Source organism: Silurus aristotelis (genome assembly GCF_946808225.1).
Source record: "Silurus aristotelis genome assembly, chromosome: 10".
NCBI classification, from domain to species: Eukaryota; Metazoa; Chordata; class Actinopteri; order Siluriformes; family Siluridae; genus Silurus; species Silurus aristotelis.
This window is the reverse complement of record NC_139583.1, coordinates 15527893-15552657: the sequence shown is the minus strand read 5'-3', so window position 1 is coordinate 15552657 and position 24765 is coordinate 15527893. Positions and strand designations below refer to the sequence as shown.

Here is a 24765-nt window from a genome sequence, read left to right as displayed (position 1 = left end):
GTTCAGATGTATAGAAATATAAAACGGTAGCATTAAAGCAGTGCAGGGGGGACAAAAAGATGTTATGAAAACTCTGTAAAACATTAGTCCATCACAGTACAATAGGCTAAAGACCTGACATATTGACTGTCTGATTAAAAATGGTAGTATGCTAATGGCAAAATAAAACAAATAGGAGCTTGTATATACTGAAAATGAACAGGCAGAAAGGACAGTGGACTTGGCTGTATTACTCTATAAACTCATCTGAAAATATACAGACTTCTGAATATTTTAATCAACAAAAAACCTCTGACTACTGTAGGGGGTTTTCTTTTAATATAAAAACCCCATTCACACTGGATTGAAAGAACAGCATGTTGTCAGCGTGAAAATTTTACCTGTGTACTCGGGGAAGCAGACAGTTAAGGGCGATTTCATTATTTTCTTCTCAAATATGTCCTTCTTGTTAAGGAAAAGAATAATGGAGGTGTTTGTGAACCATTTGTTGTTGCAGATGCTATCAAACAGCTTCAAGGACTCGTGCATGCGGTTCTGTGGAATCAAAGAACAAGGTGTCTGACAGTCTGTTCGGAGTCATACACTCACGTACACTCAAGGAAAAATCACACATTATTATTGGAACACATGATCAGAACACAGTATTATTAGAATATTGTAAACGGCAGTAAGAGCAGTGAAAGGAAAGGAAGGAAATCAGAAAAATTAGGAAATGTTCCAGTTTGCAAGTAAATTAATTAATAAGAAAGCCACATCCCCAGGCAAGGTGATGCATTGAAAGTTAGCTATAACAGAATAATGAGGACAGCATGGGAGCATTTACAGTAATTATTCCTCCAGCATGTGTGTCTGTGTTAAATACATGGTCCTGAATTGGACAATTTATCAGATATATGAGAGCTGAAAACTGATCATAAGTGCAATATGAATAAAGAATGTGTGAGGACACAGACTGCATATGATTTAGACCAGGACCATTTATCAATAGTTTATGAATAAAACATTAATGATTTTTTTCCCCCTTTCTTTTTAACAGGGAACTAAAATGAACAGAATGCACAAACAGGATATGCACACAAGGCAAAAAGCAGTGATGCTTTCAGTCATTACAGTGCTTTTTGCCAGTGGCAGTGGGGGTAGGGTTCATACCTGTGGTTATGTTCTGGTGGATAGGCCATCCGAAGAGGCAGTTTTGCTTTTTAGCATTTGACGACTGGTTAGATAGCAGAGCCGTGGTGAGAGACGGCAGAAGAGGAGCTGAGATGGTTGGAGGGAGACACGCACACGCAGAGGAGGTGGCATGTGGCCACTGAAGATCAGCACGACCAGACAGAGACGTCATATCACAACAGCCCTGAGCCCCCCCCCAACCCTCCCTCATACACACTCCACACATACACAGTCAACAGCCATAGACACATTTTGCATGGCTGGTGTGGAAAAACAGCTTAAGCAGATCCAGTCACCAAAGTGTAAGGAACAAAGAAGTTCCAGAGAGAAACAGCAAAAAAAGGCCTCAAAATTCTGAAATAGAAGCAAAAGTATGTGGCAGAAGCCAGAAACCAGGATATACAGAAGATGAACGTAAAACGTATGCTTAATGTGAGCACATAAATGTGTACATTTTCAGCAATGTATAAATAACCACAATTTATAATGAATGCTTCCATCTCCTGCAATGTCTCAGCTTCTATCCACCACTTTAATACAGCAGCATTAAGACTAATGGACAGATCCATGCAATCCTGTTACGATCCATAAAGCAATAAATTCAGGTGTTTTTTTTTCTCCCCTTAAGCAGCAGAAGTTATTAAAATATTATGATGATGTGTCATTGAGGTGTCCCTGGTTGAGTTCAAGACTTGTGTAGCTTTGACACAATCAATCTGTTTTTTCCCTGAAAGTGAAGGTAATAAATATAAATTGAGTTTTTAGACTGCAGGAAAGCTGACTGTAGATTGTGCTTGATGTATAGCTAATGCAGTCATTGAATAGTAAAAGCTCACAAGCAATTCTAATAGCAGAGTTTTGATGATTTTTTTTTATTAAAATTTGTTCGTTACTGAAATCTGAAGAATGCCCTAAAAGGATTCAATCAAGTCAGTGTATAACAAAGACTGCTTTTGTATATACATAGCCGAGTCCATAAAAACCCTAGTATGTGACCAAAAGAAGGCATCTGAGTTCGCCTAAGAGGTCCAACTTTCCAACACACTCTGGTGTGAGAACACTGCAGTGAGCACATGAATCAGCTCTGAAATGACCCAACTGCAGGATATGAACTGAACACTGCTGCATAGTTTGATGTTTAAAATGCAAAACAAGGCCAAAGAGCATTGCTAAGGGGCTACAGAAACACAGTATACACAGTTTTAAATATATCTGGAGAAAAGACTAAAAAAAAAAATTTTTTTTTAATGAGCTAGTTATTTATAATATTACAATAAAATATTAAATTTAATCATTTATTGAAAACTTTATAACAGCTCGACAATTACAGTTTTACTCTTTGGTTTGTAAAATTCTATGCAATGCAAAACCAAAAAAATACTTTTGTTCCGATTTGGATTAGGCAAATGGACCAATTGGTGTGAACCTCCGTAATAACTCAGCAATTGTAACATCTAAATAAGTCTAAGTAAGTCAAATGAACTAATCTAACAGTTGTTTGCGTCAGTGTGAAGAGGCAAGTGTAATGTTTGCATATTCTTTGAACTGACATGAGAGATGGAATGATTTAAAAAGAAGAATTGTGAGCACATGCAAAATCTTGAGAAAAAGCATCATGTATTATTTTTTGTGTGTGCACTTAACGTTGTTAGTGGTCACCTTGAGATCAGATACAATAACAATAAAACAATCAATCAATCTATCTATCTATCAATAAATAAATAAAATGTGCATCATGTTAATAAGGTAAGTGTTAACAAATTTTTCAAGGACACACTGGGACTGCATACTGTATGAATGGCAAATATCTAATCTGAGAACTATTAGAGCAGAGGTCACCAACGTGGTGCCCGCGGGACCACATGAGTAGCCCATGGGCCTTTTCTAAAAATAGCCGTTTCCTACTTTGTTAAATCATTGTTAATTATTATGAGAAATCATTAACATGATTAGTGTCTTCACATAGATGAATATCATTAATTATTAGTAATAACATATAATAACAGGTAAATTGAGCAAATTTGTTATTTCAGATCAAACTGAAAACTGTGTGTATCAAAATGGTAGCCCTACACATTAATCGGTACCCAAGAAGTAGCTCTAAGTTTCAAAAAGGTTGGTGACCCCTGTATTAGTGCATTATTTCGGGAAACAATCACTAGGGAAAGATTTACTAAACATGCTTAAATCAACTAAAACATCATTACAAAGTCCTAGAATATGAAGTAAATAGTCTTTAATGCCTTATACAGTATGACTATGATTGGAATTTAATGTATAATAGGCCTCAACTGATTATTCTCTACATTTCTAACTCCTAACTACTTTCCAAACTTCTTGACATTTCTGTGAAGGGGATATGCAGTACACTGTTCAGAGAAAAGCCAGTAACAGGGAAATTCACTAAAATAATTAGCGTGTATTTGCCAAAACTTTATAGAATATTTCTGGGGATTTCTTTTTTTCATAAAAGTTTGGTCATTATCTGTTTTCCTGCACCACCAGATGCAGCGCATGGAGCCCAAATAACAAACTCATGAGTGGAACCAGGACTTATAAAGCAGAAAAGGTATAATTTCCTTCCCCCTAGATAATTTCTTTACCAAGGATTTGTTATTTAGACAATAAAAATTGTTAAATATATAATTAAATATAAAATAATAAAATCAAATATTAAATAAAAACATTTTTGTGAACACTTTTGTATTTAACTATATATTCTTATTCTATTATCTGAACATAATGGTGGCTGATTCATGCATCATTTTGTAGATGTTTTGTTTTAAATCTATATTTGTACATAAATCAATAATAATAATAAAAAAGTTAATTCCCAAATACCAACCCAAAATAATATCTGTTTAGGTAGCATACATAGTTCTAATAAAACAATGTTTAAATGTAGTCTTTATTGTAAAATATGTAAAATAAGCATGATTCGTATCTGTTGCTGTGTATCTAGTGGCAAGTCATAGGAGAGTCTGTGTGCAGGGAATATTTCTCTCACCGTGGTCTCATCTTCATGCAGCACCTGATCATAACCACTTAAAGCCACGCAGAAGATGATGGCAGTCACATCCTCAAAGCAGTGGATCCACTTCTTCCTTTCTGACCTTTGACCTCCCACATCAAACAGCCTGTGAATATATGACAAAGCATGGTCTCATGTTCCACCACAACTGTACATGGTACCTCCAGCATCTTTATCATAAACATATCAGTATTCAGAGTGTTTAACTTGAACAAGCTTTAAACTATTTCTAATTATTTACAATCTGAGGGATATATTTGTGTCCCCCCCACATAAATGTGACTAATTTCTCAAAGGGTTCCATAATTACATGATCTGCTTAAATCACATCAGACTCATTCATCTGAATCTTTATGTAACTAGGCTTCTATCTCAACTCAAGTTTCAACCAGCATATTAAGAAAGCAATTATAAAATTTGTTCAATACTTGTAATATGACACTGTTTATTTGAGACATCAAATTGAGTTTAGATTTGAGTAATTGGGTCCCAACCTACTTTGTTTCCCAATAACAGCTTTTAATAACATAATCAGTATAATACTGATGAATAACTTATGAACTAATGGATCTGATTTCTCAGAGTGGAGACCATATTGTACAATAGGCCTAATTCCACACAATGCAGAGCAAAACTCAGCATTTCAGAGTCACACTGTTTGGTTTGTGGCATGCAAAGTCTTTGCATAAATTAACAGATTTATTTCAGCCACCTCCATTTTTAAAGCTGCATTAAGTAGATGAGAGAGAGAGAGAGAGAGAGAGAGAGAGAGAGAGAGAGAGAGAGAGAGAGAGAGAGAGAGAGAGAGAGAGAGATAAGACAGGGAAAGAGCTAAAAACAGTGTCTGAAGAAACATCTGAAATCACAGAAGGAAAAAGAGGGACAAGATGCCTATAGCTACACTCATGTCCAAAGCCACACACAATTAACTATAGCAAAGCTGAATAATTTCACATGTTCTTAGTTCCAGATGTTTTTCTTCACCTAGGTGATAGCATCACAAAGTAAAGAGAACTAAAATTTTAAAGGATTAACAGCTAATTCTACATAAGCATAGTACTGAAAAGCTGGAGCAAGTCCTTATTTTTAAAGTGTGCATGTCTGTCATATATAGTATAAGTAGTCAAATTATACAGTGTGCTTAATTTAGCATTTTTCTTTTGCTTCTTTTGTAACCCTTGTGCTAAAATGTAAATAAATAAATAAATAAATAAATAAATAAATAAATAAATAAATAAAATCACATCAGTACTACAAACCCCATTAATAACAAGCAAAAACAAATTTGTGATACATTTATAAAAATAATAAATTAAAATATCACACTGGCATATGAATTTTTAGGTTTTGATTTCGCTCAGGTGTGTCCCATAGCTCAGGATCATTTTAGAGATAGTTCAACACTAATTGGAATCCATCTGTGACTGATTGAGGAGATTAGACATGATTTGGTAAGGCACACTCCTGAATAGATAAGGTGTTACAGCTGAAAAAGCCTGTCAGAGGAAAAACCCAAGCTATTAGATGAAAGGAACTGCCTGAAGAGCTCAGAGGCTTGTGTTTAGGATCTGAAATGGGGGAGGCTACAAAAAATATCTGTTGCATCGGTTCCCAAGAACACAGCAGCCTTCATAAGAAGAAGAAAGAAATCAAGAACAACCTGGACTCTTCATACAGCATGGCCAAACAAAAGAAATGTCGGAGACATTATACAAGAGATGAACCTCCCTATGGTTGAGCTCTAAATTATGTGATGAGGACAAACTGTGATCAACCATTATTGCAACACTCTGAAGCAGACTAATATGTCACACTGAGGCCAGACAGATGAAGTGTTGCATTGATGCAATTTTCCCAGTGTCTCACACACACGCTCTGCATGCAGTTCCTTTGACCACATGGCCTGGATTTTTCTCCAATATGCATTTTCAGTTGTTATATGTAGACAGGTGTGTGCCTTGTCAAATGTCCAATCCTCTGAACTTGCCACAGGTGGACACCAATCAAAGCGTATAACCATCTCTAAGGTGACTTGAATTTCAAGAGTCACAGCAGAGAGTCTGTATACTTAGGTAAATGTGATATTTCAGTCTTTTCTTTTTGCTCGGTCATTTAGGGGTATAGAGTGTTGGAATGAAAAAAGATTTCATACATTTTAAAATGAGGCTGCAACATAAAAAGTCATAAAATGTATTATATGTGCTCTGCAAGCTGTCACACTTTTTGTTAAAATCACTGAATTACAGTGAACTATCCAACGTTTTGCATTTCCTTTTTGCAATACCAGTCTTAAATACAGAACAGTAATATGTTGCTGACTTTCATGCTTTTGCATCTTGCACAAACCAGTGTTGCCCTCCTATTGCAGGATTAATAATAAACTATTAATAATAATCTATGCGTCACTTCACATATGTATTGCAGCTTGGGAAAACAGTTTCAACCTAATAAAGCTCACAAACTTTCCTGAAGAGTGATAGCATTCTCTAGTGAAGTTAAAACATTTATTTCAGTTCTAATGAGCATCAACATCACCTGAGGTAAAACACACTCATGACATTTAAACATAAGCCTAATCCTGGTTTTGTTGTGTTGAATAGACTTTTTAGAATAAATGTCTTTTTAATAATCTGTATGGAGTGTTTAGATATATTGTTATTATGCTGTAACAGCCAGAAGAAAAGTTTTTTTGCAACAATGATCTTGAGGAGGCGCTTACTTAAGGAGAAGACAAAAAGCTCCTATACTTAATTGTGTAGTGGTGATATTTCAAACATTGAGGTCGAATTAAACTGTCAGAAGAAAAGCTGTACACATATGCAGTATTATAGCATGTTATTGATCACCGCTTAGTGGTCCTACGGTGGGCGGTGTACTGGTACAGTGCGTAGCAATGCGATTTCCCTGATTGGATCCTGAATTTGTTTCTGATCAACCATGAAACAGACCAGGATAAAATCATTACTAATAGTGACTGCATAAGAGAGTAAACCTACAGTATTAAAACCAAGCACTAGACATCATATAAATTGATATAGGCAGAGGCAAAGCTAGTTCTGGTTCAAGTAGATTTGGTATGAACTGTGGCTCTGAAACTTGCCACAAAATGCTTCAATGTTCTGCTTTAACTATGCACAGCATACAGTTGTGTGCTTTTACCTTTTTAGCAATTTTGCTTAAACAATCTATATAAAGGTGAGCTTAGTGCTTAAACAAGTACTAAAGTGAATATAGATGCAGATGTTTTACTGTTGCAGAATAAGTAAATTGATCTTCCCAAAATACACTGACAATGTTTTAGGATCTTTTATATTGTTTCTGTATAATACTTAATGCTGAAACTATAGCAACTAATTACAAAACACACACCAAAAACATATTAGGGACCCTATACTAATACTGAATAGGTTGCTTAGCTCTTAACACAGCTTCAATACTTTGTGCCATGAATTCCACAAGATGCTGAAACATTCCTGTGAGATTCTGCTCAGTGTTGACTAAATTGCATCACACAATTCCTGCACAGTTTTTAGATACACTTTCATGCTGCGAATCTCCTGTTCTACTTACACCCAAAATGTGTTCTTTTGCATTTAGATCTATTGACTGGGAACACCATGTTTATGAAACCAGTTTGAGATGACTTTTTGCTTAGTAAATGCAATTGCTGAGCAAAAACCACTTAAACAGTATATGGGTTTCAAGTGATGACTACATTTATTTACATGCTGAAAGTGTGCCAAGAAAACATTCCCCACACCATTACAGCACCTCCACCAGCCTGCACTGTTAACATAAGACAGGTTGGGTCCATGAATTCATGGTGTTGGTGCCACATTTTGATCTTTTCATCTGTGTGGGTTAGCAGAAATTGAGATTTATCAGACCAGGCTTAATTTTTCTATTCTTTGATGAGTCTGTTCTCTCCACATCATCAGCTTTCTTTTCTTGGCTGACAGAGGTGGAACCAGACACAGTCTTCTGCTCTTGTAGCTCATCTACCGCAAGGTTTGACATGTGAATTCTGCCATGCTGTTCTCCTAGACATAATGAGTAATTATAGCCTTTCTGTCAACTCAAACTGGCCAGTCTCTTTTGCCAGTAACAAGGCGTTTCTGTTCATAGAATTGCTGCTCACTGGATGTTTGATGTACCAGTTTGTGTGAGAAGCACCCAACAAAAATCACTTTGATCACAGATTTCCTGCATTCTGATGGTTGATGGGAACATTAACTAAAGCTGCTGGAATATAAAGCCATGAGTTTATGAATTGCACTGCTGCCACATGGTCAGCTTATAAGATAATTACATGAATGAATAGGTGTACAGGTGGTCCTAATAAAAGTGTTAAGTGAGTGCGTATAAGCATATAATACTGTATAAAAGTCTCACCAGGCATTTAAACACTTATCTGGATAGAGTGATGTGTAGATTTACTCTGCTGAGGTTAGTGGGCTGTTTTATATAAAGGTTAACAAGAATTAATAAAGTTTAATGTAATAGTTAACAACACTGCTATAAGACTGATTTCAAACTGCCAATAGTCATAACAGTGATCAGGCTACAAAGCCCCTACATAGCATTTGCACAGCATGTTTGTTTGAACCAAAACATCCAGTTTCTTTGGGAAGTGTGTATCCTTCAAATATTGACTTAGATGCTATAAACAGCATTCCCACTCAAAGCTAAAATGAACCCTGTTTCTGTATACAAATGCTTTCATTAATATCTTCCACTCAAACAACTGGGAATACACAACATGAACACAAAAAAATATGTCCTCCCTTAAATGGACATATTTGACTATATCCTGCTTTCCTGACTGACCATGTCCTGCTACACACATTAAAGCATGAGCAAACAGCACATTGTTTCAGGGAATTTATGCAGCAGGTGGCTTCCTGAGAATATCATGAATTTTCCCAATTGTTGGGATATTTTAGCCCGAATACTATTAGTCTCTGCAAGGAGATCAAGACCGATTTTCGAACATAATAGATAATATCAGATTATCAGATAATATCCTTGAAACACATTCAAATATTCAGTTACTTCAGCCAGGCACAATTGAGAGTCTCATTCTTTTCAGGCAAGGAAAAAAAATATATATATATATATATATATATATATATATATATATATATATATATATATATATATATATATATATATATATATATATATATATATATATATATATATATATTATTATTATTTTTTTTTTTCCTTGCCTGACAAGAATGAGACTCAATATTCTATAGAAATTTAGCTTGTTAATATGATCTGCACTACAAACTGTTACTATTACATAAAGCAGACTCCTCTTTATGCTTTGTGCAATGCAATTGTTTTTTTAAAGAATCTGTTAGATTTACGGTGCTGTATCACATCACTGTTAAAATCTGTTTTGAGGTTTATAATGAAGTAAATAATGAAATCTAGGTGTCTACTAAACAAAAGCTTGTTATTTTCCAGGCCCTTACAGTCACATGTTTGTGTTATTGTGTTACTTCACATTAGGAAAAGCAGAAAAGTGGCATTACCTGAGGTTCAAGGCGCTTAGATTATGCAAATAGGACCATGCCAGCATTTGGGAACCTATCTGTTAATAAGCTCAAACACTGAATTTGATGGTAATCTGTATTGGAGAAAAATAACACTGGGTGCACAAGCTATAACACAGAACACAGAACAAGCAACGCACCTGAAGTGCAAGTTCTTGAAGGTGAAGTGGGTCTCAACAATTCCAGTGGTCTTCACTCGGGTCCTCAGAATGTCCTGCTCTGTAGGCTGGTAGTCTGTAGCACCAATCCTATCTAAACTATCTAGGTAACTATGGACAAAAACAGAGAAAGAGAAAGGGAGGTCTGAAGAATTGAACAAAGCAAAAAAATAAATAAAATAAAAAATCATTACAAAGTTCTCATAACACAACACGCAATCAATGTGAATGACTCAAAAAAGAGACACCATGATGTCAACTGAAATAAATATACTGTATAACCTTATAAAACCTTCCAACTCTCACTTTACAATAGTTACTTGTTGATGGCCCATATATCTGTTATCCCTGCACTAATAAAACAAAATCACTTTCCAATGCAGTGCTTGTGATGAAGTACAGTAGTACGTTAGAGGCACACTAAGACACAATATTGGTCTCAAGGGAGCTCTGACTTATAGAACTGGTGCAGAATTGTTAATGGTTGAGCTTTAGAACAAAATGATGGACAGCAGACTTGTTTATTGACAAAATGCTATCTTTCATGTCCTTTTTATTAAATTTTTTTTACACAGTTAACAAATGCAACAAGGCTGAGATCAGAATTGCAGCAACATTAAAAGTGGAAAAAGAAAAATATTTAATCATTACTGTTTGGAGTTTTTTTTTTTTTTTTTTTTTTTTACAGTCACCACTCTGCAGTATTCAGAAAATAATGTAATTAACTAATTTTGATTTATGGATGTTGTGAGGAAGACATGCAGGTAGTTGTTTTGAAAGAGACAGATGAAGAGGACAGGGGTGTGGAGACTGATGATCCGCTGTGGCGACCCCTATTGGGAGCAGCCAAAAGAAAAAGAAGAAGAATGTAATTAACAAATTTTATACCATGTAAAGGATGCTTAGGTCAACATACACAGCCTAAAAATAAAAGTAATGTACCTGCTTAGTGTTATACCTGGCTGCGTATGATATAACTATATTATTATCCCTACAGGATATTACACTGCCATGATATGAAGTAAAATTTTTACCATTTATATTAACAGCCCTGCTAACATGAGAGATACTCCAAAAAAATGACATAAAAAAAGCTTTATCTCTCCAATAAAACAGGAGACGTGCCACACAATTATTTGTGCAAGTGTTCCCTAGAAGCTCAGTAAACAGTAAACAGAGAGATTTGACTTCATTAATGCAATACAATTGATCAGTATATGTGAGACTTAGCTAACATTAGACAACAAAGTATGTAACATATGTAACTATATTTATTATTATTTATATGCCACTGGAATTGTCTGCAGTAAATAGTCAAAATTACTGGTACCTGACTAAAAGCTAAGCAAAGAAAGGGATATATTTTAATCATCATGTTTTAAGGTTTATAACAAACTCTTGGGAAGGCTAATTATTTTTTTTCCTCAATTATATTCTGGTAAGTGTAAATCCTGTAATTCAATTCAGTTTAATTTGAATAGCACATTCAACAAGCGACATTGTCCCAAAGCAGTTTTACAGAGTAACAATTACTGAAACAAAATTGATCACTAGATATGTGTCTGGTATCTTATTCATTGAGAAAGTTGTTGGAAAACTGTATAGGGAGAAACTAGCAAGGCGAACATTCAAAACAGCAGTAAAGCTGAACAAACAGAATTAAACATGGACAGTGTTTAATATTGATGTGCAAAAAGAATTATATAGACATCCATTTTCTCTCTCCTTCTCAATCTGTTGGTGTGCTTCTCGATTTAAAAGCCATTCACTCTTGGGGCATATGCAGAATTTAGCAGAGATGTGCGAACATTCCACCAGCACGGTTGTCTCAAAATGACACGTTATCCACCTGCACCTCACCCTAAATTACCATGTAAATGTGCAGCAGAGCTGAAGATCACCAATGCGTCCAGAGGGAGAGAGTGTGTTTGTATCAGCCATTAATAAATAAGTGATCACTGTTTAATAACATAGTTAAGGTAATACGCCATGGGCTGTGCCTAAGCGGCCACAGTTGCAGCTGCACTGTGACTCTGTAGCCCCACTGCAGCTCATTAGGTTCTGTCCCTGAAGACCTGGGGCAGGAAAAAAAAAAAAAAAAAAAAGCAAGAAAGCAGATTGATGGAAATGCAAGAGTGAGGGAACAGCAGGCAAATAGTGAAATTGCTGTTGCAGTGCTTTTTTTTTTTTTTTAATGCCCAACGACCAAATATCTTATTGTAAATTGAATCTCCCAAAAGAGGGCCTTCAGCAATGCTATGCACTGCATCAACCACAGAGGGCACTCTACCCGAGACTGGGCTAAATGAAAACCATTAATGTTTAATCTGTGAGCTTGTGTCCCATAGAGCTGCATAAGGGCAGAGGCTCTTTCATGTCTACCTAAGAACTGCATCATGAAGTTTGCTCATATGACAGAAGCTGGACGCCTACAATCACATGGCATTTCACACTGTGATTAGCTGATGTCAGACCATACAGTACTGTGTCTTACTTGTACAAGACACAAAGAAATGTTCTAAAGCAAAGATTCCTTTGAAAGGTTTTTAACATTTCTGAATTAAATAAAATGTACTATAAAGAGCAATGACCGTAATAGATTAAATAGGTTAGTCAATATGTATGCATGACAACTATCCGCCTTTACAAATTCAGTTTAGTGTCAAGCAGAATTATAATTAAATTGGCCGCTAGGTTTTACAGAGCATCTTACAGATTGCCCACAGTTGATACTTGACTAGCACTTATTTTTCTTTACAAAATCATAACATTTAACATATTAAATGATCATGTTAAATGAATATACTGAAATTACATAATGTTTATATATATTTGTTTAAAAAGTAATGTTAGGAAATTCTAAAGCTTTTCTTAAGCACAGGTTATAAAATTAAAATCTAGGGAAAAACTATTAAGAAAGTAACCAAGCTTTTGAACTGTATATTCCCCTTAGTAGCTTTTTTACATTTGATATTTATTGCATCTTTTCTTGTCACTTTGACCTTAGCATTCTTGTTACGACACCTATCGTATGGCTTCCAGCAGTTGACGATATTTAGCATATATTGTTTATTAACAAATAGTCCTCCAAAGGCAAATGTGTACCGCGCTGTACTATAAAAACAGAAAGCCCTTTGTTCTGACTGCTGCTATTTTTTTTTTATCTGTGTGAGGTATTTGGTCATTCATATTAACCCCTAACTCAAACTGCATTTCCATGAATAGAGTTAATTTTAGTTAACCATTGGGGAGAGTTCTGTGAAAAACAAAGACATTTGCACACTAATTTGTTAATGTCTCTCTCTCTCTCTCTCTCTCTCTCTCTCTCTCTCATTACACACACACACACACACACACACACTGATTTACCGGTGACTTTAATAAATACTTACACCTGATTATTTACGTATTAAGCCAATCGTTCAATCATAAAATAATGCAAATACACATCAGGGACTTCAGGTAATGTTGTTGTGCACGTACGTGGGTGATATGATGTTTATCATGTACTGCTCGAATAGCGGTTGCTATGGTAAAATCCTTTTATCGCATTATTTAGGTCGTTTGTTTTTCATGTAGTAATGTTTTATAAGAGCGCAAATCTCAAAGTATTTTAACAGAGTTTGTTGAGTAAAAAGTGAGCTAAGTACGATGGCAGTCAAACTAACGTTCACACACAGTCATTCAACCTATGTTACTGGGGTGTAGATATAAATGAGAAAATCATTAAATGACAGTAAGTATTGCCTGTCCTAGCTTTAATCTCTTAACACTGTTGATTATGTATCACCATCACAAACATCCTCATAATCTCGACCATAATCATAAACTTTCAGCAAAAATGTTCACTGTCAGAAACATGGTGTGAGATGGGGAATGCACACATGTGCACTTTGTCTGTTCTGAGATGTACTTTCTGGTGTTTTAGTTTATTTTCCTTTAGCCCTATGCTCAGTGAAGCGCACACGCCGTTCAGGTCAAGTTTTTTAACCTTTCAACAGCATTACTTTTTTTTAAACTTTAAAAATTACTTTAACAGAAAGTTTCAGGTCACTGACTTGACGAAGGTGAAATCTTAGCAATTAATATGCTACTGTAAATGTTGTGCTGTTGCTACAGTTTATATCTGGATTATAAATTAAAACTAATGGACCAGTTATGACACCCACGTATGTCACAGGTACAAGTATCATTTACAGCACTGTGTTCCTCCAGAATGATGATTGTTGGATATATTTGGATATATTGCTAATCTATTCTTCAGATGACCTGCTTATAAACTACCCTTCGGTCATCACATTAAAAAAGGACATGGGCATTAAAATCAAACGCCTTGTTTTAGAAATAACAAATGCTGAAGATTAACTAAAGGCAACGAGATGATGGCTGGCTGTGGGCCATAGCTGATGAAACATATCACCCAAGTCAACAATATCCACTAAACCACCCACCCACCATCCATGTGAGACACAGACTTTTTTGGCTTGTTCAAGAAAGGAATGTACACTATATAGACAAAGGTTTGTGGACACCTGACCATAAGATTTGTATGTGCTTTCTGAAGCATCATTTTTACAATAGCCTGGGCAGATCTTCTGGAAGATGTTTCACTAGATTTTTGACAAGGTCATTAGCAAAGCAGGGTCGGCCTAGGGTGCAGTCATTGCTCTAATTCATTAGAAAAGCACTCAGGATGTTCCACTCCAAACCAAGGAAACCATATCTTTGTGAAGCTGGCGTTGTGCACGGGGGCATCGTCATGCTGGAACAGGTTTGGGTCTTCTAACTTGAACATCCAAAGACATCCCATACTATTGTGTGCCTCCAACTTTGTCCCCCACCCAAACTGTTACCACAAACATATGGCGTATTTATTATTATTAATGAATATTTACATAATAAATTAGGGAACAATGCCATGCTGTTGTGAAACAAGGTATCACCAACATCAAGCATTGTTAGAACATAACAGCTTTAATGAAAATCACTGCTATCAGGTTATGTTAGGACTTATTATTTTCTGATGAGAAAACCTGGATCCATTTTTCAGCATACTGAATGAATTGCAATTTAAGGTGTACACAGCACTATTTTAGTTTAGTCTCATGGGCATGTGTAGCATTTCATGTTGATGGTTTTGGTTATAACAGGGATGTGGTTATTCTGTGACCCCTCTCCTTTTAATATGGGAAGCTTGTATGGCTCTTCAGTCAGGCTGCCTGCCAGTTCTACCCCTCCCCCTCACGCACCCGCACATACACACTTCTCTTCTCTCAGTCTCGCTCTGTTCTACCTCCTCCCTCCCTCTATTGCCTCTTGAGTGCTCTGCCTGGCAACACCTCTCAGCAGCCAGCCTGCTGTCTGCTGCTTCCCATCAGCACAAAGAGAGTGAGATGAAGGGAGAGAGAGAGAGAGAGAGAGAGAGAGAGAGAGAGAGAGAGAGAGAGAGAGAGAGGGACAGAAAGAGACAGAGAGAGACAGAGAGAGAGAGAGAGAGAGAGAGAGAGAGAGAGAGAGAGAGAGAGAGAGAGAGAGAGAGAGAGAGAGAGAGAGAGAGAGAGAAAGAAAGCACTCCCTGTGATTGGAGAAATAACAGATTATTGAATCAGGGAATAAGAGATTAGGAACAGATGAGATTTGAATAGAGGCTGAACTGAGAAAGAACAACACAAACATTAAAGAATTTTACAAAACAACATGAGGACATCCATTAAATCCACAAATAAGAACAGATTGTAATGTTCATCACTGTAATATCAATTTTAATATTTAATTAAAAATATCAGATATGTCATCAAGCCACACTTCCTGTATCATCATACCATTGATGGACTAATAATAAGTGACAGACATCAAAGAAAGCAAAAGAATAACCAGAATTAACATGAGACAAAAAGAGAAAGCAGAGCTACAAAGGTGCAAATGGAAAGTGAAGTACAGCGCTGGAGATGAGCTAACGCCGATAACAATGGAAAGTTACAGTGAAGGATAAACGATAATAGGGCATCAAGCCAGAGACATCTTGTTATAATACTCTAGCACATCCTGTGGGAAGCAGGAAAGCAGCTGCATGCCCAGGTCATCTACTGATTTCTTCAACTGTACTTGAAAAGTTCCTATTGAAAATGTCCAGAGATATATGGCCTCAGACTAGGGGGAGAGCACCACTGTGCAGGGTACAGACTCAGGTCATATGAAGGTCATTGTGAAACAGTGGTTGTCACAGTGTGTTACATGCTGGCCATCCTGTGGATTGAAAGGAGGATCGACCGACCGTGTCCTAAAGACCACCTCTTTTGAACATGTACAGTAAAGAGTAACCTGACCATTGTGACTAAATGGGCCATCAGGAGAAATATGTTATGTTCCATGCACTTAAGGCAGAAAGACCCTGAAGGGGAAAATTGTGTGTACTCACTTCTCTCCTTGCCCATTTTCTGCACCTTCCTGACTGTGTGTACACATTATCCATGCTCTCACTAACACAGATTCCAGGCACTTACAAATAGTACTGCTTAACACAAATAATTAATAATTTTTGAATGTTTTATCAAATACAATTCTGTAAGCAAGATAAAAATTTATTTCAGTGAAATTTGCCATACTCAGCAGTTTTGCATTGAAGATTGATTCTGGATGAATACATTTTGTGAGCAGAAATCTGAGGCAGCTGTGCTTTGTACTGCACTGCTCAAAAATCAAAATTGTTAAATGTGCAAGCTTTTTATATAATACTTCGGAAAAAGGTTTTTTTTGTTTAGTTTCTTTTTGCATATGATGCAAATATATGCATATTTTTTTTTACATTTGTTTATGACTGGTGCATTAGCTACCAGCAAGCAGGTGATGAACAAATCTTGGTGAGAAATATTATCTTCACAGGTGACATGGTGGAACAGGCAAATGGAATTGCTGCTTTAGAGCTCAAAGGTCATTTACCCAATCATAAGCTCCCAAAAACATAGATGGTTTGTTAATGATGAATTGTTCTAGGCATTAATGCAATGAATGCCATGTGACGGACCAGTGTTGCATAGGGTAGGCACTGAATTCACCCTTGCCTTGATTTAGATTAAGCATTCATTGAATGAATTGCATTTTCACAGTACATAACAATTTCAGCTTTTAATATATACTCAATAGATTAGTTATATATAAAGTAATTTTAAATATCTTTCAGGGGCACTACAAATTGGCAGACTCAAAAATGGCAGTGCATTATGTACTGAACAAAGCATAGTTTTAGCAACATCTGAATCTGACCTAGCAAGTCTTTGAATTTAATCAAAAAAGTGCTGGTAAGTTCATACATTCAGCGATTTTATCAATGCAAGGCAATGAAGATGCCATAAGGAAATTTTTTTCCAGCGGTGTTGCAATTAGAATGCCATAAATCAGACAGAAAATCTCGTGTGCTCTACTGTCTTCATTCCAATTTGCAGTTGTTATACCAAATCGCTCCATATAATTTTAAACTGCTTCTTAGCTTTACCGTATCGAAAAAAAAAGAAGCCATGTGGCATCTTCTTGAAAATGAATAGTTAACTAAAGTCATACAATTAGCCACAGCAATTGGTCCTAGTAAGATATGGTTATTGTTCACACATCTACCTGATTAAGAAAAAATAAAAATAAACTAGAATTGTTACCTTTCCTTCAAAAACCTGTAAATCTGAGATGAGAGCTGAGCATAATTTTGACACTGTTAAAATCCTGGAAACGTGATCGTTTCAATGTGCTCTGTCTCTCTCCGTGACAACTCTGCTCTGCTTCCTTTAAGAGGCACGTCCCTGTTCACTGACCAAAATGAAAAGAATTCCAAATATAATGGAAGACGATCAATATATGGGGTAGCTGTTACCTCTAAAATGGGCTGCATTAAAAAGATACACTGCCTGATTATGTTCTCATCATTGATTTCAGTCTGTTCTATTTTTACCCTAATCAAAAAAAGCAAACAGGAAACAGGTAAGCCTCAAGACAGCTGACAACCAAAACAATGGCTGCTATCTGCAGGTTTAGTGATCATATGTTGCCAGTATGTCAAGTTCCATCTCTACAACATAAGAAAACTTTCTGTATGGCAGTGCGATTGTGTCTAAAGTGTCAAATTCACCTTTAAGTGCTCATCGTTTCCAAAATTTAAAAAAACAGTGCTCATAATTTACACATCACCACTGTCTCAATGTTATTGCTGCTAATTGCTACTGCACCACCACAGCTCTGTCAAGGACACATGAACTGCTGTTTTGCACATAATTACAATTTTTCATAATATCTAATACTATGTAGTTTACGGCTAACTAACAAAGTGAACACTGATCCATAATTAGGACTGTTTTAGAGGTACAATTGCTGTGTCAGAGCTACAGTGTGTATTTAGGTGACTCAGAAGTAACCGTGTAAAGTTGTCATCATCATCTTCTTTTGGCAGCTCCCTTTAGGGGTCGCCATAGCGGATCATATATCTCCATACCACTCTCTCCTCTTCATCTGCCTGTTTCACAACCAACTACCTGCATGTCTTTCCTCACCTCCTTGGCCTTCCTCCTTCCTGGTGGCTCCATCCTCAACATTCTCCTACCGATATACCCCATGTCCCTCCTCTGCACATGTCCAAACCATCTCAAATTGGTCTCCCTTACTTTGTCCCCAAAGGTCCCACATGTGCTGTCCCTCTAAAAAACTCACTTCTAAATCCTGTGCATCCTCATCACTCCCAACACAAACCTCAACATCTTCAGCTCTGCTACCTCCAGCTCCACCTCCTGTCTTTTACTCAATGCCACTGTCTCTAATCCATACAACATCGCAGGTCTCACCACAGTCCTATAAACTTTCCCTTTCACTCTTGTAGATACCCTTCTATCACAAATCACTCCTGTCACTCTTCTCCACCCACTCCACCCTGCCTGCACTCTTTTCTTCACTTCTCTAACACACTCTACATTACTTTGCACTGTTGACCCCAGGTACCTGAACTCCTCACCTTCTCTCCTCACCTCCCTGCAACCAAACCACTCCACTGCCCTCCCTCTCATTCACACACATGTACTTTCTTACTCCTACTGACTTTCATTTCCCTTTTCTCCAGCGCGTACCTCCACCTCTCCAGGCTCTTCTCAACCTGCTCCCTAACCACGTAAAGTAATAGAGAAAAATTATACATTAAATATGTTTATTCCTAAACGCTTATTTGACTAACTCAAACCACAAATATGAAGAAATAATGTTGAGACTCTGATGAATGGTCGGTGCTGACATCAGGTTTGGAGAAATTAATGTCTTTTTTTTTTTTAGGGAATCTTGAGCATTAAGCTGCATCCTCCTCCCATTTCCTGCTTACTGGCAAAATCTCAACTAGCATCTTTATGAAGGAGTAATTTGTCTTCTTCTAAATAGTGCTTTCCATAAGCACTAGCTTCCCAGGCCATTAAAGCAAACCACAGCGCCTGATCAAAGATTACTGCTGAGTCACATCTTTCAGCACTATTCCATTCAAGCATCCCACCCCACACTAGTCGCCATGCACACCAAGTCATGTTTCTTGAGCACAAAATGTAATTGTATCTGTTGTTTTGACATTAACATAGATCTCTCAATTTTCAGCTGTTTAATGGCAGGCGACGACAAATATCACAATTCCATTATACTGTATTAATTGCGTAGAGGGATCCAATACCCAACAGTGATGCAGGCACAAACTGTAAAACAGTGGATGGTATATAAATACAGAAATCGATTTGTAAAATGATATGCATACATGAGATATGCTCCTCATAGATGTACCCCTGTGAATCATTGGAGACATTTTATATTGCTTATTTTGATCACAAAATCATGCATCATTAACATATGAATTATTAATCAGAAGAATGTACAGAAAAGTACTCACTATTGGGCTGAGTCGTTGAGCTGGTACTCACGGGCGCGGCTGAAGCACTCTTGAATGCCTGAATCGGCCCACAGACGCATCATGGCGGTCAGGAGCTCAGGAGAGTAGGGCTCAGTGTCCTCCATGCGACTCACAACGTCACACACCATCTTGGCATCAGCCTGCAGAGAACACAAACACACAAATTCGAACCGGGGATCATTAGAAAATCGAATTAATAACCCCATGATAGCTTGAAATGGAGAAAGAAATGTTCAATGTTCTTACACACACAAAAGAAACTTGATTGCATTAAACAAACATTACAAGGCCCACTTTATACATCTAACACATGGCCCAAAACGGTGATTACTCCAAACAAAGACCAGCATCATTGGAAGAGGTAGAACAACATTTCCATTTGTGTTTGTATGTAATACTGATCTTATCAAACAGTGATGACTGAGTTATGATGAACAGCAGTCTCAGCACTGGGCACAACATCACCCTTCATGTTCTATTTCAGACAGTGAGGAGTGCACGGTTTTAACATGGTACTAAATACGCCGACCCACTGATGCTTGATCAGGTGTTTTTTTTTTTTTGTTTTTTTTTTGCATAAAGATTAGTGCAGGAGAAGAACAGGTACAGCCGAGCTTAGAGCAGATTTTACCAAACATCATTATAAATTTGCCCTTTTAGCACAGCTGCTGGGAACACTAATGCTCTGTGTCGAGTCCCACTAGAAAGAAGCTGCAGCACCAGGAATTAAGGCAATTAAAGCTAAGACCGAGCTGTGCATGTATGAGTGTGTGCGCGCTTGTGTGTGATCCCTGCCACTACTTTCTAGCCCACTAATCCCCACATGCTTCCTGTGGGCCCATACTGTGATGTGAATCTGAGACTCGAACATACATAGAATGTCTATCACACACAGAACTAGGTAAGTATATGTATAAAGACAAAAGTAGAGAAACGTGGACCGACAGATGCAGGCCCTGTCATTTATTATTATTATTATTATTATTATTATTATTATTATTATTATTATTATTATCATTTTTATTGAATTAATCGGCAAATCCACCCAAACAAAGCTATATCTCCTATCTGCCACTCAAATCCCAGGTGCCTAGTGAACAGCAGCAGATAGGTCAGGGGGTATAAAGGAGGAGGAGAAATGTCAACACACGTTCTCAAACCCACCGCTCTCTGTGGACTCAAATAGTCACTGATAACCTTGTGTGTATCCATGAGCCACTTAAGGTGAGTCAAATCAGTAGGCTATCCACACTCACCTTTTAAACTTTTGCCTCACTTCCTGCTTCCAATAATTGCCACTCATATTTCCTGGGTCGCGCTCAATAGCACTTTGCGGCTTTACAGCAAACACTTCCTTTACTTTCTGCTATTCTTCTTTAGTACTATCCTAACCCATGAAAGAAGCATTTAGCTTTTAGCTTCTGTGTAATACAAAGATGAGAACAGCCCTCAAGGGGTTGCTATCAAGGGGGTTGAGCCTCCCTCCTCAAATCCAACTATCAATTCAAAGACCAATGCAAAGAGTGTGAGAAACACACAGAAGAAAAGAGAGAGAGGATGAGGGACTGGGGTAAGTGATTCACACTGAAAAGCAAGAAAAGAGAGAGGATGGGGAGTCAGGAGTCTCTACTTTCTGCATTGTTTCCTGTGAGAAAAACTGGACCATATAAACACTAAAGAGAAGACTGGAATATGGGAGAGGGGGAGGGGGGATTGTACAGTTCTTACTGAACAAATAACCATTAAATGTTAAAGTAACAGATAAGTCCCTAAACAACGACAAATTTCGAAGCTCTAATCAGTTATAGTGGCCAAAATGGAGTCCATCATATGACTAGTCAGCAACTTATGATAGAGCATCCATCTAAACAGCAGTGCCACAGGCGGTCGAATGGTCAGCAGGAGCCCGCGTGATTGGCTGGGCGAGGCTCCCTTTCCTCCTCCCCTGGTGAGAGTGACCTTTGGGAGGATGTCCTCTGAACTCAGCAGGATTAAACCTTCTAGAACTCCTATGTGTGTGTGTGTGTGTGTGTCTCTCTCTCTCTCACACACACACACACACACACACACACACACACACTCCCTACCTGCATGTACTATGGATGGTAACAGCTGCCACAGTAGAGCTGTAATTACTGTAATATGTTCGCAAGGTCAGCAAACATAATTTAACAAAAACATGAAGGTGTTATAAAGGTGCTTTTACCATCTATAAATAGTAAATGTGGAGGCTGTGGCTGAGTGATTAAAAGTTAACAGTGTTTGCACTGTGAAATAATGGCCAACAACAGAGAATACTTAAAAGGTTATTTATCGTATTGACCACTGTCAGGATTTTTCAGTTCCACCAAATCTCATCTCAATATAACTACTGTGTTTTCAAACTTTTTATCACTGGAAATCCAAATCAATTTCTTGGTCAATGCTGCTCGCAAACAACTTCGAATCACAATCTTTGTTACATTTTTCTTACCAAAAACAAATAAATTACCACAAAATTCTCAATGGAACGATATTTTTTATATATTTATTTTAGAATTTTCAAAAGGAATTTCAAATTGCATTAACCTGTCCAAAACTAAATGGCTTCTGAGTAAGAGGTAACCTGTAAAAGTATGAACTGTCTTCAACTTGCGGCGTAAGCATCATAATGTCCTCACAATTTCACCGACTTCCTCCACTGTCCAAAACATTATGCAAAAACGTCCATTACTGGCATTTCCCCTCTTGGTCCTCGACTGTGAGTGAAGTCACTTCCCAATACAAACACGCCCAATAATATAGTCCCACCCCTGACACTTGATTGACAGCTTTCCGTGATAAAACCATGAAACTGCTGATAAAAGACAGGCCCCATTCTCTCTGGCTTGTACCTGGCCCTTAGAGCTGTCATTAATTCAAGACGTGAGAGGTTTCAGGATTTTAGAGAGTCGGATCTGTGAGATTCCTAATTCACCCTGTTTACCCCAGCCTTAAACACACTGCAATTTGTCACAGTAAGGGCAATAATTGATGTACGTGAAAAACACATTTAATTTTACAACAACCAAACCCATGCTCTTTGATGCACAATTTATTGAACTGTCATATGAAATCAGTAACTACTTTCAGCGCTGCAATATGGAGCTGATATTCCCCTCAGTTTCCTGGAAGTAAATGTCTTCAATGGAAACTAATCTGATGCTGGCTGCACTTACAAGCCAGCAGAGATTTCAGCTCAATCTTCATAGCCATAATTATCCTTCTGTGTTCATATGCACCTGTTCTGAGTTAGCACAGGAAGTTTGTTGCAGAGACTTGATCATTTGAACATAAGATCGCATACTGGCCATCACAGAACTAATTAAATAGACACATGTAATCCATCCACAAAACATGTGTCCACATAAAGGACAAGTAAAATAATTTGTTGCATCTTTGCATGTCATGTGAGTCCAAACTCAGAATCTATTCAGTGTTACAGCACTAATCCTCCTCACCACGTCAATACTGTCACAGGTGATGCTGCTCTCTCAATAACTTTGCAGAGGATCCTCAGATCTACTCCCACATGAGGGGCATGCTAATTGAGCGTGCTGATACAGGTCAAGCACTTGGAAAAGGATCAATGCTGTATGCGATTTCTTACAGAAACAAGTCCTGATGTCAGGACAAAAATGTTGTAGTGGAAAGCATTGGGAAACAGCACTGGAAGTGTCTTTACTTTCACATTATCAAGAACAGTTATGCAGAGATTATAGTTAGAACTCTATTTCCTGCCTCAGCACAAAATCACACAGCCAGACCATACACATATATAAAAGTGTAATATATATTAAGGCTGCAACAACTAATCAATAAAATAATAATCAATAATGAAATTCGTTGTCAACGAATGTTATCGATTAGTTGGGCTACTCAATGAACGGGTTTAGCGCAACGGTAAGATATAACAGTCGCTGCAAAAGGGCAGAAAGCACAGGGTCAACCGGCAGCAGGATGATGGTGAAACATCAGCACGGTAGGCAAAAACTGCATAATCCTCATGTGAAAATGGTAAAGTTTAATGAAGTGCTATTGTGTAAACTGTATGTTACTTCGGGACAGTCGCACTGGATCCGTTCTGTCGTGACTCTTGAGCATCAGGTTGCGCAATCAGCTCGCTCGTGACACAGTGATGGATTCAAATAAAAACGGTGAGAACAAACACAATCTAAAAGCAGCAAATAACCGAGGCAGTAAACAATTAAATTTTTAGTCACTCGTGGTTTTCAGAGAATGCTTATGCATTTTTTTTTTCCAATAAAGCCTGTTAGCTTGCTGCGTTTCCTTCAATTCTCCTTCAAAAAATAGCATTTGTCTACTACAAGTTATCTTCTCTGTTTTTTAAACATGATTTACTGCAGCTTTACTATACTATTCAAATGCTTGTTTTCAATGTATTATATTATATATTCTACATGCTTATATCTTCAAAAATGAACAAAATGCATATTTCTTTTTAACAAAACGATGTTATTATATTTTATACTTGTATATATATCATTATAATTTTTTTTTGCATGGTTGTCAACTTGCCATCTGCAATTATAATTAAAAACAATACAAATGCTACACATATTGCATACTTAAATGCTGTTTTTTTTGTTGTTGTTTTTCTACGGAAAGAAACAACCCAGAATGAGTGAATTTGTTTAAGGAGAAATCCCCCATGTACTCCTCCACAAGCAACCACTATAAGCTTTATAAAATGCCAAAATTCAAGATAGTTGAACTCAATATGTGGCTTTTGCATTTTTTAAGTACACTTTTATTAATAATACACTGAATTAAAGTTTTAAATAGTTGTAATTAGCAAAACTTTATTTAAAAAAAAATTCGTCTAATTAATCAATTATCAAAATAATCATAAGTTGCAGCTCTAATTATGTGTTATGGAGTGTTTCT

General features: G+C 37.0%; 1 protein-coding gene across 2 annotated transcripts in view; it reads right to left on the bottom strand.

Moving 5' to 3' along the window:
- gnao1a (guanine nucleotide binding protein (G protein), alpha activating activity polypeptide O, a) overlaps window positions 1-24765 on the bottom strand; it is an 80013-nt gene that overhangs the window by 10483 nt on the left and 44765 nt on the right. Inside the window, exons 4-7 of one of the 2 annotated variants that reach the window (XM_083552721.1) lie at window positions 19819-19979; window positions 9906-10034; window positions 4178-4307; window positions 381-534 (exon numbers count right to left, since the gene is read on the bottom strand). In XM_083552721.1, the coding sequence (XP_083408847.1) occupies window positions 381-534; window positions 4178-4307; window positions 9906-10034; window positions 19819-19979 (574 nt within the window). The remainder of the gene's footprint in view (window positions 1-380; window positions 535-4177; window positions 4308-9905; window positions 10035-19818; window positions 19980-24765) is intronic. The other variant, XM_083552720.1, reaches the window with a different exon arrangement.